The following is a 21,124-nucleotide window of genomic DNA, read 5'->3' on the forward strand; positions in this document are numbered from 1 at the left end:
CTATTTAACTGAACAGAGATGAGATACCTGAATTCAGTGATGAACTGCCTTTAACTATCATTTTGCATTATTGAGACACTGTTTTCCTAATGAATGTTGTTCAGTTGCTTTGACGCAATGTATTTTGTTTAAAGCGCTATATAAATAAAGGTGATTGATTGATTGATTGAAGGAGAAAGCTTTCATCCTCCATGGTTAAGAATATTCTGTAGGGTCAGTTTCAGAGATTGAGACGGTTATGCAGATCGGATGACGATTTTGAGGTGCATTCGACTATTCTGACACAACAAAGAGGATATACATGTAGCTCACCAACATTAAAAGCAGCTCATGTGAAAGTCCAGTCACTGAAGATGGAGAAATTGTTGAACTTTTCTATTTAACTGGATCTTCTTAGTGAACCAGTTGAACCAGTTCAGCAAGTCAAACTGAATCATTTCAGTTACTCCTAACAGTATATTGAATGAACTGCTGAAGAGAACCGATGATGGGATGTGCACAAACAGAGCAGCGTGACTGAGTCTTGTGCTGCTGGCCTGTTAGACGTCATCATAAGTGGTGTGACATTTCCTTCACATGCTTGAGGTTTTCAGGCATTCATAAAGCACTGGATAGCTGGCCAATCAGAGCACACCTCGTTTTTCAGAATGATGTGCTTTGTAAAATTGACGTGCCTCGGAAAGGCGGGGCATAGACCTTAAACCGCATAAACACATTGCATTACACCAAATACACAAAATAAAGTTATTATTAGCAGCATCATATGACCCCTTTAAGACAATCGCCAATATTGAGCACTGTGAATTTGATCAATTAACTTTTTTTTCCGAAGAGTTGGTTTTATTGTCTTCAGTGGTCCTTAATAGTGTATGCACAACTTGGAGATGACACAGATCCAAATAAATGCAAAATCACCATATTACACAGTTCTTTGCTTTAAATTACCACCTGGCCACAATAGGGAACAAAGAAAATCCAAATCCAGAAGTGAATTTATCAGATTACTACTACTTTGTAGAACTTGACTGTTAAGTGACAGCTCCACAGTCAAATAACACTATTTTAACATTAACATTATTTTCCTTGGGAATTAAAACAACTACTTGGTCAATATTATTAACTTTCTGATTAATACAACTTCAAACTATATGTAGAAAAATTTAAGAAATTATTGAAGTGTTACCTTTTACTTCAGAAAATGAATATAATCATCTTTTTGTTTTGTTCTCTGAGTTTATTTATCATTTAGCTTTAAACGTTCTCCACTGCCAGAGTCGGTCAGTTTGAGCTGCAGTGAGAACCGCTTGGAGCATGAGACCACACGCTGAAGTGTCATGAAATCCCAAGCGCTCCCACTTCATAAAAAGGTCCAAATTGTCCTACAAAAACAAAACATGTTAATACAGTATTTGAGTTTTCCAGATAGTTTCCTTCATTGTCTTGATGAATTCCAGTAGCAGTGCTGATTGTAAAGACTACAGATAGAAATAATTTCCAGAATGTGGATATTAACAAGAGCCGTTTACTGCACGAAATCTATGGCAAATCATACCAGCGGGCTAAACATGGCTAATGTTTGGTTAAGTTAACACAAAAGATCCAAAAAGGTTCAAAGTAAGCAACAGTTTGGATTATGAAAATAATGACTCAGAAAAACTTTGATCAAGAGAACTATTTATCAGAATTAGAAATGATACATGCATGCAAAAAAAAAAAAAGGCAGTGACATCTGTGATGAGGGTTTTACAATCTGCTGAAAGTGCTGGATCTTCTTGTGGATTTCATGAGGACACACTTTTCTACAGTGGAAGGAGTGGAGTCGCGTCACCCGTTTCAGTCTCTTCTTCTGGTAATCTTATACTTTATTTATGCATAGCATCAATTATTTCAAACCAGAGCAGTCAATATAAACATCTGAAGATTAAAGTCATTATAATATGAGATGAAAGTCTTCATGTTCATCATCTCGTCGGAGAGAGTCAAACAGTGTCTGCAGTGGTGTGGGCTGGACAGTAATGCACATGGATGGAGCATATGATGCAAGAAAGAGTAAACTTGATCTTCTTCCCTTTCTCACCACATATGCAATCTGACTAATTAATCAGAACATCATTTTAAAAACATTCAAAATATAAGAATGTATTTTATTTTTTTAATACTTATTATTTTAATAATATTTGTTTTCCTTTTTGTAGTACAACAGTAATTATTCTCAAAAAAATTTAATGGAAATATGATATCAATGTGAATTTGTGTGTGTGTGTGTGTGTGTGTGCTACTTTTACATTATGTTTTTGCATTCAAATTAAATTATGTTTTGTTCCTTTTTTGCACAAATTGTGGGGGGGGGGGTTGTTTGTTTGTGTGTTTGTTGTTGTTTTTCTTTTAATATCTGTATATTGCTTGTGAACTTGCTTTTACCCGCCAGTTTGGCTACTAAATATTTATGTTACCAGCGATTCAGAACTGGTAACAATCATGTTTAGCAGTTTGTGTCTTTCAGTTTTCAGGTTCATATTTAGGAATTTGCATTTGATGAGACCTCCATGATATCACACAGAGTCTTCATGTGTGTGTTTAACAGTGTGACTGTTATTGCCTCACCTTTTGAGCAGCAGTGGAATCAAACCTTGTATTATTTTCTAGAGCAGACTGGTCTTCCACCGTCCTGTACAGCAGGAGACCCAGAGACAACACCACATGTCCTGTCCAAGCAAGCCAGAGAGATTCAGAGTTTAGCAAACATTTCATTCAGAAAAACTAATATATCTCTGAAGCATTAGTCTACTTTCTACACACAGTTACTCATTCTGCCAGCATAGAGCATAAAGCTAATCTGACTCAGCATCTGGACAATGTTGGATCTTACTGGAGACTTTTCACCTGCAGATTTAGAGCAATGGCTTGGAATCGCCATCTTAGAGAAAAATCTAAAGGTAAGCTAACTATGTTTTATGTATGTAATGTACTATGTTTGATTTATTTGGGTGTAGTGATAAATTAAGCCAACTTACAATAACAATATAATCATCCTCCTTATACTTAATAATCACTTTGATCGCAACTTACAAAGAGAAACAAAATTACCAAGCATGCATACATTAATCATATAAAATCTGAATCTGGGATAAACAATTAAATTCATGTTAATTACAATAAAAAATCTGTCATCTACTTCTCACATTTTTATCAAAACAGTGGATGCTAATCTACAAGTCAGGTTCACCAAAAAATGCTAGGCTAGTGAAAAGTGATCAAATACTGCTATAGTGGCTCCAGCTGCTGGCCATCAGATGTGCGAGTCCCCTTAAACACAGTGCCAGAACCTCCTATTCCCAGTCTCTGTCCCATTTCATACAGGGAGGCAGATGAATCTTTGGGATGTGTTGCCTGAGACTGGATGGATGTAATATTGACCCCATCATATCAAGAGTAGTCCAGCAGAGGGAACTATATACTTCTCTGAGGACCGACCCAAAGCTGAAATGTAAGAAATACTGTTTCTGAGTCAAACCTCTACTGTTCTCAGCTGAGAATCAACACAGGAGTTTATAAGCACTGTTTGTTCATATCACACATTTAGGCCAAGCCTTTAAAAATTCACATTGTTCACTACAGTCTCCAGCTCTCGATGTCCCAGACACAAATATTTTGACCATATAAAAAAAGATAAATCACTAGTCTAGATTTCAGTATAGAGATAAAGGTTAGGATCGCATGTCTTTCCTTCACAATTAAGGACATGTTTAGAAAAATGTATGTTTCTTTCCATACAGTTTTTTATATATAATTGAACAGAGGCCTGTATTGGTTGGACCCCAACTTGTTTTTTAAATAATTTTAATTTGAGTTGAAGACAGTCATATATATATATATATATATATATATATATATATATATATATATATATATATATATATATATATATATATATATATATATATATATATAATGCTTAAAAGGATCTTCACAGCAATGCCATAGAAGAACCATTCAGTCCAAGGTTCTTTAAAGAACCATCTCTTTCTGAAGAACATTCTTTCACCACAAAGATTCTTTTGTGAAACAGCCCAGCTAGAATTTTTTTGTTCTAACAATGTTCTAAGAACATTACCATTTTTCTAACAATGTTTTTATTTTTGTTCCCAGAACATTCTCTCAAAAGATAGGATAACGTTCTCTAAAAACATTCTAAAAATGTTTATTTATAACATTATTAGAACATTATCCCCTAACATTCTAATTAAGATTTAAGCAGAGGTTTAGATGTTGATATCTGTTTCAAAGTAATAGTTTGATTTGATGTTTCAATTGATTTGATGTTATGGCAAAAACAGCAAGAGGACATGTGCGTGACGCTGGTTGCTTGCTGATGATATCACATATGTGGTTTCACCCAATCTAATGTATGGCGTCAGTTGCATATTATTTATTAAAGTGACTCAATGGGTCAACTGCCTGAGACCAAGCTGAATATAAAACATATGATTTCGAGAATAATAAAAAAAAACTTTTCTTTATCACACAAACATCAATATTAAGTGTGTGACTCTCAACAATGGTGACATGTTTCATGCAGCAATGTATTTTGGGTACGTCATAGAAAACTCATCCATGGCACCCAGAATGCATTGCGGCATGAAGCATGTCACCATTGTTGAGATTCATACTCTAATTCTTGAGCTTTCTGTATTACAAAGAGGTTCATGAACAAAGTAATTTAAAAAGAATAGACAAATATACATATATGATATAAATCTGCAGGATCCTATGCATTGCAACATTTTTGCTATGGTCTCTAACAGTAAAGTAGTAGCATAGACTACACTCCAGATAATACCACTTGACCAGATCATTACATGATGAGATTTTTTAACATCAGCAAGTAACCCACGTAATCTGATGATTTTTTAATGCTCACTGTTTTCGCCGTAATATAGTTACAGCAGTTAAACAAAAAGTAGCATTGAAAAAGAGTCATACTGCCTAAGTACTGATCACCATAATGGTGACATCAAAATAAACTATTATTTTCAATAAACCATCAACACCTCTGTTAATCTCTATAAGAACTTCTTTACATTTATGAAAGAAATAAAGTCAATCTTGTTTATAAGAAGTGAAGTTGGTAATACTGTTTTTGGAGTTATTTACGCTGGAGTTTGACATCAAACTAAATTTGGGTTTTTACTTTCAACCAACATTTCACTGCTGAGCCCCATCTAGTTTGATGGGAAGCTTTGTAAGAACGTTGATATAATGTTCTAACAATGTTATCAACAGACAGTTTTAGAATGGTTTTAGAGAATGTTATCCTAACTTTCTGGGAACTAAAATAAAACTGGCCGCTGAAAACATTCCCAGAACATGAACATGCTGGGAGAAAGGTTCTTCAGATGGCATCGTGAAGCACCTTTATTTTGAAGACTGTACTGTATTTTGTCACTCTGTGTTTGTTTCTCTTTGTCTTTCTCATTCTCTCGGTTCTATATTTAGTTTTCTTCAGGAAGTGAAGATCAAATGTCCACCCTTCGGCTCCTCCTCTGTAACGCTGGGGCACGGCCTCAGAGAACCCCACACACAGTATCTGTTTGCTCTTTTCGGGGCCAGTTGCCTGCTAGTATTTTTATAATCTCCCTCTTTCCTGACCTGTTGCTCTTCTCCTGGCGCCAGTGGTGTCTGACCCCCGTCCCACAGCCCCATGTGTCCCTCGACCCCTGGGTGGATAATTGAGAGCAGCTGTTGCAAGGTGCCTTACCCAGAAGCCCCTGCTCCACTGCACTTGCTGTTTCCCCAGATTACTGACTTCAGATCTGCTTGTCTCCTCTTTAAACTCTGCATGTCTTCTCCATCAATCTCTCTGATGGACTGATTGCCCTAATCTTAGCCTCCCTCTCTCTCTCTCTCTCTCTGTCTCTCTTCCTACTGGATGCTTGTCGTTTAACCAGCACTTTCTTGAGATGCTCACAGTACACTAATAGCAGAAACAGACCCTGGGGAAGCTGTGGAGAAGTCATTTGCTCAAAGGCTCATTGGTTTACAACCCTAAACTGCATGCTTCAAAAAATAATATGGTACATAAAAAAAATAAAATGTTCATAATGTGTTTTCTTTTTAAAGTTTATGTCACCAAAATTAATGTTTTAAAATAGGTTTAAATCTGGTCGCAAGCACGGCCAAATATGTGAACTAGGTTAGGTTTAGGGGATAGAAGATACAGGAAATGTAAAATCATGTCTATGAGAAAGCCCTCATAAAACTGTGTGTGTGTGTGTGTGTGTGTGTGTGTGTCATTCACTCATTAGGGGGTCACAGTCTCTCTGGCTCCACAATCTCATGAAAGGAGTCAGAGGAGAGAGAGAGAGAGAGAGATCCTTCTTCTGTGAAGGTGTCATTCAGCAGCATGGCTCTTTTCTTCTGTTCAGTTTTCTGAATAATTCATCTGTCTTTATAGCTCTGTATGGAAATCTAGTTCTGTAGTGTGCTGTTCTTGTAAACATTACATGGGAGGTCTTTATAACAGATGCTCCCTCTCTCCCTTTCCTTTTTAATGTGTCTCTCTACCAACACCTGTTGAGACATGAGGGTCCTTAAACTGTGTGTGTGTGTGTGTGGTGGGGGGGGGGCTTTTGAAGACAATAACTCCTTGATTGTAACAACACTTTTCTCCCATCCCTCACACACACACACACACACACACACCTTTTTGAACCTGATGTATTGCTGCTCATTTGGCACCTCAGTGAAAGACTGTATTTAGCCTATTAGCATTGCTGTGAAAACCAGTAACGCTAACAACCTAAACAGCATGAGACACACTACATTAACACATGAACCTGCTTGTGTTGTCCTAGAAGAAATGTTGTCTCTCAGTAGATGTGAAGTCATAGTGTGTGTTTGTTTGTTGTAATGCAGTTTGTATAACATTTGTTCTTGTGTACTTATTACAGCGCTTATTATAGAAATAATATATTTCAAAAGAATACACTTAAGTGTGAACTGAATGTATTTTTTAAATGCATGTTATTTGCAAAAAATGACGTATTATAGTTTACATTTATATTAAATGCAGTTAGTTGATCTTAAGTGTGCTTTTAAGTAGGACTTGTTTTAATGTTTAACGTGTTGTCATTGAAATAAGGTTTTATCTTCTACTGTAGTTTAACATCAAACTGGAAGGAATGTTTGTTTGTCTTTTCCCTGGTGGATGATGTGATTAAAGAACATATTTTGTTAGTTAAAGGGGTTTTACAAAAGACTGAAAGAGTAAAACTGAGGACAAAGTAAAAAATTTGTTAGTTGATTGCCAACAATATTTCTAAAAACAAGTTTTGTTTTGAAACATTTAATAGAGAAAAAAAATGAAGAAACACATATTTCAGGACAAACTCCCAGTTTTTCTTTCTTTTTTAACCCCAGTTTTTTTGGGAAAACATCCACACAAACCAAAGTAGAGAAATGATTTATAATTTACTGAAATGACCAATGTTCAATTAATTGTGATATTGTGTGACATATTAATAAGAAAACCAACTAATATAATTTGCATTTTTATTAGGTTTATTAAGGTCCTTTACACTGTTGACATTCATTTAAATGTGTGTGTGTGTGTGTGTGTGTGTGTGTGTGTGTGTGTGTGTGTGTGTGTGTGTGTGTGTGTGTGTGTGTGTGTGTGTGTGTGTGTGTTTAGTGGTGCCTCTCAGCAGTGGGACGGATGTGAGCACATCTGGAAAGACTTACGTCTGGAGGCGGGGGTCTCTGGAGCCGAGCCCAACCACTGCTGTGTGTATGTGTGTGTGTGTGTGTGTGTGTGCGTGTGTGTGTGCGTGTGTGTGTGTGGGGGGGTTCTATCGGCTTTCTCTGTGGGAGGGAGTTTTTCTCAAAACCAACAAAAACTAGCTTTAAAGTAATGACTCAAGTGTGTTTGTGTGTGTGTGTGTGTGTGTGTGTGTGTGTCCATGTGCAGAAAAGAGAGACTCTATTGACAAAACCTGCTAACTTTTTTTTTTTTTTTTCTGTTGTTCTTTAATTTGCTTCTTGGGATTCATGCCTGAAACACCAGGAGCTCCACAGAGATATTTTAGCTAATTTTCACTTTTTCTTTTCCATCTGTGGGTCTTATTAATAAATTTTAATACATGACATTGTGTTTGATAAACAATTTTGGTACCATGTCAGGTTGATGTACAATGTAGCATCTGGATCCTGACGCAAAACCATTTGAGAACAACCTGCCTATCAGACACACGCAGAATATCTACTTCCAGCAAATGTACCGCATGTATGTAATATACGGTTACACGTAGTTTTTCTAATGCCACACATGCTGCGCCACACGTGCTGTGTCCGGGCTAGAAAGCCTCTAATACATGTGTGCTGGCTTTGGCTCACTGATGTGGCCTTCATGGTCTGGATCACAGGGTATTTTAGGATCTCAGCACTCATTATTAAACTGCACATGAAGTCCTCGAAAGAAAATAAAGAGCCACTCAAGGACAATACTACATCACACTGTTCCCTGTAACTCCCTGGGTTTTCTTTATGTGTGTTTGCACCTAATTACTTGCAATGCACTGTTCATGTTTGAAAGTGCAGTGTTTTACAGACAATTTATACCAATACACTACCAAAAATAAAGGTGCTTCACGGTCCCATGGATGAACCTTTTTGTCTAAATGCACATCCACACATAGCTGCGTGCCTAACCCCCTTCAGCAGGACGTCCCGGCCAGGGAAGGGGTGCTGCTGGTGTTCCTCAGGTGGACTGATCTCTAGAATTACAACGTGACAGCTGTAGAGACACTTCAGTAGACCTTAACCCAATCTGTCACAGCTCACTGATCTCGGAGTGTTTGCATGTATTGGAAACACAATGAAAGTAGGATGCATGCTTAGCGTGTACATCTTGCCTAAATGTTATATTATAGGACACATGGCTCAACTGATTGAGTGTGTTGTTGACATGTTTATAACCCTTGTGAAAAAACGAAAAGTTTCTTTTACATTCTGTGGACTGAGAGTGTCTCTATGATCCCTTAACATACCCTTTGTATATCTGGTGTGTCTCTGTCTTATGTAACTGGAATCTTAGTCTAAGTTAGGAGACAGGTGTGGACCCACCTGACCGCATCCAGAGGTCACAGGCACCTTCTGTCTCGCCTCCCTCCACCTGTCTGTGCCTTCTGTGCTGGGACCTCCAGCTCTCTAAACACTCTCACCCAAGAGAGACTGCTGCTCACAGTAAAGCTCAAAGACACTTTCATTTCTGAAGATTTAAAAATAAACATAGAGAGCTATTAAAATATCATTGGATAGCACAGGTCAGATAAATTAATCTTGGAAGAAACTGAGAGGATTCAGCCCCTTTCACACTGCCACTGATTTCCCGAACCCTGTGCATGCGTTCACACACAACCCGCAAAGGTCCCACAATAACATTGTGACATCAGATCAGGATGTGATGCGTAATGTACGATTCGAAAATGCTAGGCATGTTAACTTTCACTTAAACTGACGAACAAACTCAGCTCCAGCGCGGAGAGTGAGGAACTACCTGATCTCTCCTTTATTACAGTTTGCACATAATTGTTTTTTTGTCGCAAACGTTGATCTGCCTTCAAAACACCCGCTAAAAGAGTCACAATAACGTGCGTCATCACCAAGACACACCCTTTACGCCATTGGCACTGGCTTTTGTTCACCCAGAGCTCGTTCCGGGACTGAACCCGGCAGTGTTTCTAGGTCCCCGACCCGGGATCGATGCTGGAATCAATCCTGGGACATGTTTGCGTTCACACAGAAGGAAATCCGCTAATTTTCTGGGACCAACCTGCAGTGTGAAAAGGGTCTTAACACTCACGGCGGTCTCCTTGACCTCTGCCTCACACAAGTGGCAGAACAATAAAGCTGTAAAGTGCTACAGGTCTCAGGGCAGAACAAAAGTGCACCTTGCACCTTTTAAATCATACAAAGTACCTCCTGAGGCCCCAAATACCTGTGGCGCAGTCAGAGACACTGCAAATGTATTCTCTGTTATGCCTCCGATTTCACAGTACAAAACAGAAAAACAATGTTTTACAATGCGTGCATATGCAGCGGTCTATGAGAACACCCAGTTTATGATGCCGCCATTAATGAAATCATGCCATTTGTTGTGATGCTCAGGTGCGCTACTACTTTATTTACATCTGGTGGACAGAAAAATGTCACAGATTTAAGAGGTCGGAGCCATATCTAGACACCAGAATATTGGAGGGACACTTGGAGGGAAGTGACCAACAGAAGACGGCAAAACACAAGGTTGAAAAGATGTGCTGACAGAGAAAATAGTAATGCACAAGTTGCTTCTTGTTAGTTGGTTAGTTAAGAAAATTAATAATTGTGCAGACCACACTCACTGTAGACGCTACTTAAAGTATGTAAAGAACAACAATGCAAATGCAAACAAAAAAATACTGAATGCACCTTTACGTTTAGGTCATAATACAGTTGCACAATGAATACAACACTGTTGGCATTGCGTGTTACCGTGCTGTTTATCACTGCTCATGAACATAAACAGGAAATGCTACTCTTGACCTTTCACTCTTCTGTAAATGCTTCTCTTCTTTCCTTACCATCTCTTAAATGTTTTCTCTCTCCCTCCTCTCCTTTCTTGTGTTGTTACACATGCATCTAATTTCCTGCCCTCTCTTCAGTCTCCCTGTAATTCTGAATGTGACATAATTTGTTTGTCTCTTGCAGAGATTCTTAAATTGGGCTTCAAGCCACGAACACCAGACTTCAGTGCGCTGCTGTTGTATAACAGCTGTTTTTCTCTGTTCAAGGTTGCTGAAATCTAAATTGTTGGACCACCACACTTACCGCCTGTCTCCTTCACTCACATGTTGATTGGTACTAATGAAAAGGGGTTCCGATTTTTCTCCGGGAGAGCCGCCTTCTGGAGTTTAGCACAATTAAACACATCTGAACCAGCTAAACACACTCTTTGGTTCACTAAACTTCCATGCAGGTGGGTTGAAGCTGTGGGCTACCTTCATGCAGAGTTTAGCTCCAAAGTTAATCAAACCCAACAAACACAATCAAGGTGTTCAGGATTACTAGAAAACAACAGCCAGGTGTGTTGGAGCAGGGTTGAGACTGAAGCTTAGGGTTCCACTTCGCTTTTCGACACACGCTCACAAACCTACCTAAGCACTTCCTGCTGCCATTTTGAAGTGCATTGCAAAGTGTATTAATTGTTTTCTAAATATTTAAAACAGACCAAGCATACCTTAATAAACATAGAAAGAAGCATCAAATTCATAAGGGCTTCCAATTCAGCCCACTGCATTGGCTCCACTAGTAGTGTGCACTCATGCAACGAAATCAATGACATACATCCAAGTCAATAAGACGTAGTCAATAAGGAAAAGGCATCAAAAATGGAGCTCAGCCCTGGATGGTATAGGTTGGGGGTGTTCATTCCTGTTCCTGTTCAAAGAGTTCAGATTCAGCCCTGCTCCAACACACTTGTTTGTAATTATCAAATGTTCCTGGAGATCCTAATTGACTGGTGGTTTGCCAGATTGGAGCTGAGCTTTGCAGGAAGGTAGATCTCGACGAACAGGCCTGGATGAATTATGCATTTTTTAATTGCAAGTTTAAATTGCACTATCAAAGCATATTTTAATAGGCTCCAGCATCCTAGCTCCCTGCTAAGATAGTGGTCCACAACCATATTCCTATAGCCCAAAAACCTGCTGGCTCTGGGAATGTATTTGAGAACCAATGCAATGGATCTGATGATCAAAGCTCAAAAAACTTAAGGTCACTGCACACTAGTCTGAAATTTTCACAGTTAAAAAAATCAATACGACCTTGCGTTGTGTTAAATCATGTTTACATACTGCCTCCGAAACGTCTGCCATCATACAAAAAAAATTATAATTGAATCAGGAAAGATTTCTGCATTTTTCACATCCATAGCAATAATTTTCAGGGGTGTTTTGACAATTCAGAGCCACTGTGGAAATGAAAGCCAAAATTGTACACTGGTTTCAATGTCTGGCACGCACCTTTCCAATGACACACAATGACATACAGCCAGTCTCTGTTGAGGAAGAATTGGTTCATGGAAATTGGTTTTCTTCCTTCTTCCTAGTATTGCTACCAAAGCATTAAAATCCTGTAGTAAACTTTGAATCTCGCAGCTTCTTGATGAGGGGACACTCTCCTTCCTCTCTATACAATCTCAGCATTAGATGGACCCAAAATATTTCCTCTTTTACCCAAGAAGAGAGAGGACAACTAAATCACCCTCTCTGCCTGAAGACTCCATTTTGTATTGTTTTGTGTATTTTTTCTCAACTGGTTAATTAATACATATTGGACCAACGATGACGAATACGATGACGAATACAAAAAAATGAATACAAAAATTTTAGACTCAGTGTGCAAAAAGCTTTAGACTGAAATTAATACAGTAAGTATGATATTTGAGTTGGTCACCACATTGGAATAGCTCAATATAGCGACACAAACATCAAATCTCATTGGTTCTCACACATCACATGACCAAACCACATGACATTTGATGTTTGTTTCACTATATTTAATGTAGTCTTAGAGTATGGCGACATCGTCTGGAGTTTGAAGATACTAGTTTACTTGCTTAAATTAATTTCACAATATATTTTTTGGAGCATAAAAGTTTTGAATCACATTCGGACTCTAAAACATTTTTCATTTGTGCACCACAGAAGAAATAATTCATACAGGTTTAAAAAAATGACATGGGGGTGAGTAAATGATGACAGAAATGTACCTGCTAGGACATAATTCATGTTCATCATGAGGAGGGGGAACATTTGAGGAAACAGAAGGGGAAGGAGACCAATCAGATGAAGAGAACAGTGGCGGCTTCAAGTGAAGAGTTACATCTGGAAAAGAAAGAAAGAAAGTTGGAGAAAGAAAGCTGGAAGCCAAAGTATGTGGGTAATCCCCACACAAGAGCACAGTCACCCAGAACTCTGTTAGTAATCCAAACCATCATAACAGCTCCTGGCTCAAACATGATCCCTGTGACTCAGTTCTCTAAACCTCCACCTCAGACATGAAAAGACACGAACATCACTCCTCAAATATGCCCTTTTAAAGTCAATGTACAGCCAAACACAGAGACTAGAGCCCTCGCACTGAATATCTATGACCAGTTCTCCCACTTCAACTATCGAGTCTCCAAATCTAAAACTGATCTCAGAGTTGTGTATGCCCCAAAACACATGAGGTTAGAGAATTAGAGATCACCCAAAAAATTCGAAAAAAATCGACTTCCTTCACCCCAAAAGAAACATGTCATTCAGCCCATGGTCAAACTCAAACTATAGAAGTCTCAACTACAACGTTACAAGGCTATCATACATTTAAATTGTCGTGAAATGTTTGTCATGAAACATGTCAAGAAGACACAGTGAGGCAGGATTGATGTCACTATGTCATTGGTTCTAGCCTGTTTTAATGACTTCCTGTCAATAATGTAAAAAATTATCAGTGAATAATGTAAATTTGAACCAGTACCTCTCAGTCTTGGAAAACAGTGTATGAACCACTTTTATGATACTTTTATGGCGCTTCTTGGAACTTCATCTCTTAGTTTCCACTCTGTGGAAAATAGGGAAATTCTGTCTAATCTCCAATTGTGTTTCATAGAAAGTCATTTGGGTTTGGACCGACCTCAGGATGAGTAAATGATGACAGACGTTTTATTTCTGGCCAAAACTATTCCCGTCATTTTCAGCTGCAGCTAGCAGGACGCTTCTCTCTATCCAGATGCTTCAGATGTTTTTTATCAGCGCTGCAGCGAGGCCAGTGTTTATATGTGACTGACAAACCGTTTCCTGAGGCCGATGGGCTCCTTCAGCCCAGAGAGAGGAGAGGAGGGAACAAAAGAGCAAGTGAAAGGAGAAAGTGAGGTTAAACTAGGTCAACTATAGGAGTATTTTGGCCAGTGTAACACTGTTTCTATTAGCACCTTATGGCTTTCAAATGAGCTTGAATTATATGCTTCATGCAGCAATACAGGCTTTGACAAATGTGGTCTTCATTACTGTCAGATATATAATATATGCAGCTGAAGGGCCCTCAGATATGTTTTTTCCAGCAGGAAAAAAGAGGAGACAGCAACTCAAACCACACTGCACCCGCGTCAATTACAGACACATTATCTCTCCCGCTCACAGGTACTTGGGGACATTTTTTTACTTTACGGGGCATTCTTGCAGATTGGTTCTGCTTCAAGGGTCGAAAGACAATGGCATCCCCCTCTGACATCCATCCAGCCGCCCACACACAGTTGTCATCTCTGTGTGAACATGACTCCGAGGGTCTGAGGGGACGCTCAATCCTCCATGTGTGTCTCCACCACATCAAAAACCCAGAGCCCAAATGACTTTTGTCTACTGAGCACCAATCATACCTGAGCATGTCGGCCCACATACACCCAAACATACTTCACGAGTTCACCCTTACATCTAATCTTAAGGCAAATAGTAGGCATATTTTGGCGTGCTGTCCTGGGGGAGGGGTCCGGGCCCGGAGCATAGCCCGAACCCAAATAACTCCCCCTATCCCAATTTGGGATAAATAGATTAGAAGTGAGGAGTTGGGGTGGAGGAGGGTTGCCGAAAAACTGTCGTGGGACAGGAGGTAGGAAGACTGGATATATATATACGCGTGCGTGCTATAAGATGATTAGCTAAACGAGATGCACCTGTACCAAATTGGATGATTATCTGATCGTGCTTCTCCCGAACTTTGTTAATAAAACCACATACAGTTTGACACAGTATGAAAACTACCTTAAATGAGTAACTCAAATATTTACCACAGAAAACTATTCGACTCATAACTCAGTTTAAAAAGAAAAAGTTTACAGCAGCGTTATTTTAGGATTATTTATATACTATTACAGTATTTATTGATATTTTTAATTAGCTTTTGTGTTTTTGTTGTAATTTTAGTTTAATGTGTAGTAATTTGGTTACGTTTTTTGTAATTTCTATTATACAAATCAGATGTGTTGCATATATACAGTAGTGTTATCATTAAATATAATAATTTATTTTGAATACGCTTTATTGTTTATGTTTTCAGTTTTCATTTCAATTTTAGTCAACATTTTAGTAATTGTGTGTGCTTTTGTTATTTTTACTATTTTTATATATATATTTCTATATACCTTTGACTAATTTTGATGAAACACTGAATTTAGGAAACGTTTTAAACTCAAATACAGAGCCCTAAACATGACATGTTGGGAAAAAAAATTGATAACATGGCCACAATTTCACGAAAACAAGGGATAGTGCTGGGTAGATTACTTACAAATTATAGTCTGTTGCTGAAAACAGATTACATGATGAAAACTGTAATCTACTTTTTAGATTACTTTTGGATTACTTTTTTATTTAACACTTACTATTAAAAGTATCATACTGAAAAGGAAAATATATTCCATTATTTGATATCAGTGAAGTGAAGTGCATTAAACACTTTACACCAGGGTTTTCCCAAACTGGGATTTTTGGGGAGAACTAGGTGAATCGATTAATTATGAATCATTTACTGCTCTTGTGTGAATAATATGTAATCATGTAATCCATGAAAAGTAACTGTAATCTGATTCTTGGCATTTTAAAATGCAATATAATACAATTACAAATAATAAATTTTTGGATTTTATTACGTAATCCAGATTACATTTTCACACTACTGAGAACAAATTAAAACAACATTGAACGAAATCAGAGTATGGATTAATACAATAAAGCCACAATTTAAGGAAAATGAGAGAACAAATGAATAAACTGTTGAAATAAACTCTTAATTCGTGCATCCCATTTATTTATTTTTTCAGCATGTCATGTATTGGGCTCTGTACTTAAGGAGCACAGCATTTTTAGTGGTCACAGATGTTGTAGATAGAGATTGCCGCAGATACTTTCGATAGAAAGCCTGCGTGCCCTCGCCCCTACAGCTAGCTTCTCCCACCACAATCCCACAGCTTTGAGCCTCCAAATCAGCAGAGGAAGTGCATCGTTACTCTAGCAAGACTGGCTGGCGTCAGCGCGGGTCACAAGGGCTTTGTGGATTCAGCTTCCTAGAGAAAGGGTGAGCTGCGGAGGAGGGTTACAAAACCTAAAACCTCAAAACTCTGGCTGCACTGGAAGCACAGAATGTCGGCATGTCCCACATTTATTAAAAGTCCCCTCGGGGGGGCGTATCTATCTGTTTGACAGATTGAGGTTCTGGAGCTAAGAGCTGGATCCACTGGTCTTAATGGTGCGGACTGGCCCATTTCTCTGGTGCTCCTCTAAGTCTTCTGCCTCCCTTCTGGTCTTTTTCCACCTGCAGTGTCTCAGACGCGAACATTTGCTGGCCATGTGTCAGCTAAACTGGGTTAGTGTTGTATTAGCGTTAGGCTAAGCAGAAAAAGTGTGTGCGGTTGTTCTGACCATCACTCAAAATATCTGACTGCGTCTAGACAGGGACGCTTTATATTTATTGCACCGTATCTATTCAGAGACCCTTGGATGTACGTTCATGCATTCAAGGAATAATTCACATTTCTTTTTTCAACGGTCTTTTAAAATTCTGCAAGCTTTGACGTTAAACGTGGAGAGATGTAATGCATGAATGATATGAAAGAAAGATCCGACCAAATATTAGCCTGTTTGACTCATAAATACTCATACTAGAGCATGTTTTCTATTCCTTTAACACATCCCACTTTATAAAAAACACAAATTCGACACTTTTCTGTTAAACAAAGAACATATAATTATTTATTGAAAAAAAAAACAGCAAGTGGAAATACACTAAAACACATCTTTGCTTAAAAAGATTGCATAGCATTTGGTTTGTGTTATACGTCCAACATATAAACAATATGTAGACAGGCAGCCTCATTTATCATTGTGGCTTTGGAAAAAATAGGCTTCATGGAAGACCTTTCTCCTGATCCTGCGGATTCCCTTCAGTTCAGATGGAGTAAACTTTGTACATGAACAACATCTAAAACCCAATGACCTTCTTTTTGTGTTGTTGACACCTTATTCAGGAAATGCCAGCTGATATAATACCTGGAAGCTCTGATTACAGAGACACATTGCAGAGTCTAATTGAACTTCTCATTAAACCCATCAGTCTAGAGACACAGCCAATGCATTTGTGGACAGGCCTGCGCTGCAACAGCTGTCCCCATACATCCCTGCACGTCTGTGGAGATCAGGGTGAGAGATGACCTCTCACCACACACGCTTCATAGCAGCTGCCCCCTCACAGTCCCGGACCAGCCGGCACCGAGGTGCATCCTGGGAATCCACCGAGAGCCAGTCTGTGGCCCCCCTCCCACGACATAAATCTGCAGTCTACATTTAACAGGCTGTTACTGTAGACAAGGTGTGTGTGGATGTGTGTAAGACTAACACTGGAAGAACGATAGCATCTCTCCTTTGGCTTGTGGAAGCAAATATAAGGCACTTTGTGCTTCAAAAACAGCATTCTCTATCTCAAACATTCACTTATGGCTGAAACCCGTCCCAGCTCAGCATGGAGAGATGGGCTCTAGGCAGACGGACAGCAGCTGGAGAGCGTGTGTTTGTGCAGGAGGGACATGCGGCTGAAGGTACGAGAGCACGCTCCACACTGGTACTTCTTCACTTCGGAGTGGGTCTGCAGGTGAGCGCGCAGGTTCGAGCGGTCCGCAAACGCACGGTTACAGTGGGGGCATGAGAAGGGACGTTCACCTTAAAAAAAAAAAGAGAGAGAGATCATTTAGTTTCTAGCATACACACAGTTTAACTCTATATGCAATTCAGGAAATATACACAATACGATTCTGCAAGAAAAGATGAACCTTCAAAACTCATGCCGCTCTGATAGGTTGTTGTTTTTTGTTTTTATTTTAGGTTGGGTTTAGCTAGGTGTTTGCTTAAAAGAGTCCATCCCTAGGTTTCCATAAAATCCTTTCTATTAAAGTCTTTTTGGGAGTCCTTTATGCAGACAGTCAAGGTTTTACTTGGTTAGCCCCTGCTGATAGATGCACCAGCCAAGCAACTGCCATTGACAAGAATGGGGGTGTTATTTCTACAGGTATTATAGACCTTGTCACTTTTAAAGTTAATTTCACCACATTCCTCACATGTATCCTTCTAGTATCATGCAGTAGTTACAAAGGCCCACGTGACATAAAAAAAAATGAAAAAATGATATAAGTGCTTGTAAGAACTTGTGCTTATTGATTTATTAATTCATTTATTGGTTTTGGTTAAATTGTGTCCATGTTATACTGATTTGTTCCCTCATTGTCCCCTCATTTTAGTTTTAATTGTGCCTATAATTTAATTTAAACAAGTGAATAAAATTAATTATTATTTCATCTCCATTATATATACTTTTTGGGATTTTATCACCAGTTTTATTGTCTGCCAAATGCAAATGCTAAATCCATTGGCTTGGAAAAGTAATAGCACGCCTCTTCTTGATAAACTGCACTATTTGGGGCTTGGAGTTGAGTTACATACCTAAATTCAATACTTCAAAGTTTGATGGTCAGTTTCTGGTCCCCATTGACTTCCATAGTATGAAGAAACAGTATGCAAGTCAATGGTGACCACTGAACTGAAGGTGAACTATGCCTTTAAGTGTTGACGTTGCATTCACCACTAACAGCCTCAGTGCATCAGCTCACTCACCGGTGTGTGTACGGATGTGTCCTCGCAGTAACCAGGGTCTGGAGAAGGCCTTTCCACACGTGGTGCACACACAGGGGAGCGTGTGTGAGCGGATGTGCATCTTGAGCGCACCCAGACTGCTGTACTCTTTGGGACAGTGCTTGCAGTGGAAGGCCGCTCTGGTGCTTGTGCTGGTGTCTCCTGCAGCAGTAGTGAGCGTCTGTGGGCCGGCGGTGCAGTGTGTGAGCTGATGGAGAGACAGCACGGCCGGGCTGCTGCAGGTCTTCCCACAGTGAGCGCACTGGAAGCGGTCGGCGGGGTCTGGGCTGGGAGGGTCAGATGTACGGCAGTCGTCCTCTTCTCCACTGCTGCTGGAGCTGGACTGAGAGCTCAGGTCCAGAGGCCCGGGAGGAGAGGGGGTGCTGGGTGACACCGCTGTGAAGGTAAGGGGTAAGGCACTGGTGGTCCACACGAGCATGGAGGGGTGGGTGGGCACCACAGAATCACCTTCTCTGGTGGGGAAGTCATCGAGAGGGAGGCATTGTGGGAAGACAGCGTAGCGTTGGTCTGAGGAGAGACAAGATGCCTGTTTAGATGGTTGCTGGACTACATTAAATGTTTCAGAATATTGTTTGAGGTAAAACTTCTCTGTTTTCATTCCTTCTGGTTTATCAAAAACACACTCACCCTGGAGCAAAACAAAATCTGCCTTAAGTCTCTGGGGTATATTTGTAGAAATAACCAAAATACATTGTATGGGTCAAAATGATTGATTTTTCATTTATGCCAAAAATCATTAGGATATTAAGTAAAGATCATGTTCCATGAAGATATTTTGTAAATTTCCTACATTAAATATATAAAAAATAGTAATATGCATTGCTACAAATTCATTTGGACAAGTTTAAAGGTGATTTCGATTTTTTAGCACCCTCAGATTCCAGATTTTCAAATAGTTGTATCATGATCAAATATTATCCTCCTAATAACCCATACATCAATGGAGACCTCATTTACTCAGCTTTCAGATTATGCATAAATCTCAATTTCACAAAATTGACCCTTATGGCCCAGGGTCAACTACCAAATATCTGCTTCATACTCCAAATGGGAAGCTATGACTCACTTTTGGAGATATCTTAATCAAAGTAAATACTCTGAAATACTACAGCTGATGCATTTTAGCAGTTAGTTCAATTACATACTGCAGTTTGTGTAGATGGCATATTGAAAAAGTGAAAAATGCTAAATAAAATAAAAAAAAAGGAAAAGAAAAGAAAAGAAATGTCACTAATGTATTTTAGAGTAGCCTTATGTTATAAAACCTACATAACAACAGCCCAGTTTCACAAACAGGGTTTAGCCTAAACCAGGATTAAGCCATATTTCAAATAGGACATTTAAGTATTTTTCATAAACGTACCTTAAAAAGAATAAAACATTTAAAACATTAAAGGTGTGCAACAAAGGCACTGATATATCTTAATTTCAGTTGGTGCAAGTTTCTTTCAGCTGAGCTCAGACGTACACTTCAGTCTAGGACTAGGCATAAGTCTTGTCTGTGAAACTGGGGGTAAAAGTAACAAGTTTTGGAAATATGAAAATGCTGAGATCTTTGCTCACTAAGTTTTGACTAAACGTAAGCTGTTTAATTTGACATAGGTCTACTGATATTGTATACGGTAACAAACATTAACAAATATCTCTCAGCACACTCACCAGATTGACTCTCCAGTTCACTGTAGTTTGGCTTCTTGTTGGAAAAATATTTCTTGACAAGAAATGACCGTGGCATTTTGTAAAGATCCTCCCCAAACTCCAGCGAAGGCTTTAGATGAAGTCTAGACTGAGTGTCTGGAGAAGCTGCTGTGTGAATCCCAGTCTGCCTCAGATGTCCAGTAATCTTTGAGCTCGGAGCAGATGGAAAGGTTATTGCCATTCTGCCAAGACGAATCTTTTAAATGAGGCTAGGCTGTGTGAGGGGGCGGGGCTTGAGCTCTGTCCACGCCCCCTGGAACACCCACTGACTGACTCCGCCTCCTGGAGGATGCCCACCGGAAACACACCACAGCATCCAGCTCACATCCTCAAAACATTTATATTCAGGCTATTAAACTAAAAAAGATTGGATAAGGAGATCAACAGTTACCCTAATACTCCGAATTAAACGTCAAATCAGATGTTTGGCTATTTTCTTGTTAGACATGCAGTCCGATCTTTTGTTTACTAGCCTGCTCAGTAAAATAATTTGCAGTGTACCTTTATTATAGTCTACAGTTTAAAACCAACATTTAAAACTGCTTTTGAAAATGCTTTTGTGTGACTAGACGATAAATACAGCCTTACACAATTTCAGCGTGTGACAACTTGCCCCGGTCACCCCTACAAAGGGCAGAATCCACACGCTTAAA

The 21,124-nt window shown here is 39.1% G+C and overlaps 1 protein-coding gene across 1 annotated transcript; it reads right to left on the minus strand.

The window, feature by feature from the left end:
- Positions 1–16,793: 16,793 nt before the first annotated feature.
- Positions 16,794–20,652, minus strand: snai1b (snail family zinc finger 1b). Its single transcript, XM_026199191.1, has 3 exons — positions 20,433–20,652; positions 18,735–19,280; positions 16,794–17,786 (listed from the first exon to the last, which is right to left on the minus strand). Exons 1-3 carry the CDS (start codon positions 20,650–20,652, stop codon positions 17,605–17,607), a joined length of 948 nt encoding a protein of 315 aa, XP_026054976.1. The 3' UTR covers positions 16,794–17,604.
- Between the last annotated feature and the right edge of the window lie 472 nt (positions 20,653–21,124).

This window comes from Carassius auratus, chromosome 23 (genome assembly GCF_003368295.1).
Source record: "Carassius auratus strain Wakin chromosome 23, ASM336829v1, whole genome shotgun sequence".
NCBI lineage: Eukaryota > Metazoa > Chordata > Actinopteri > Cypriniformes > Cyprinidae > Carassius > Carassius auratus.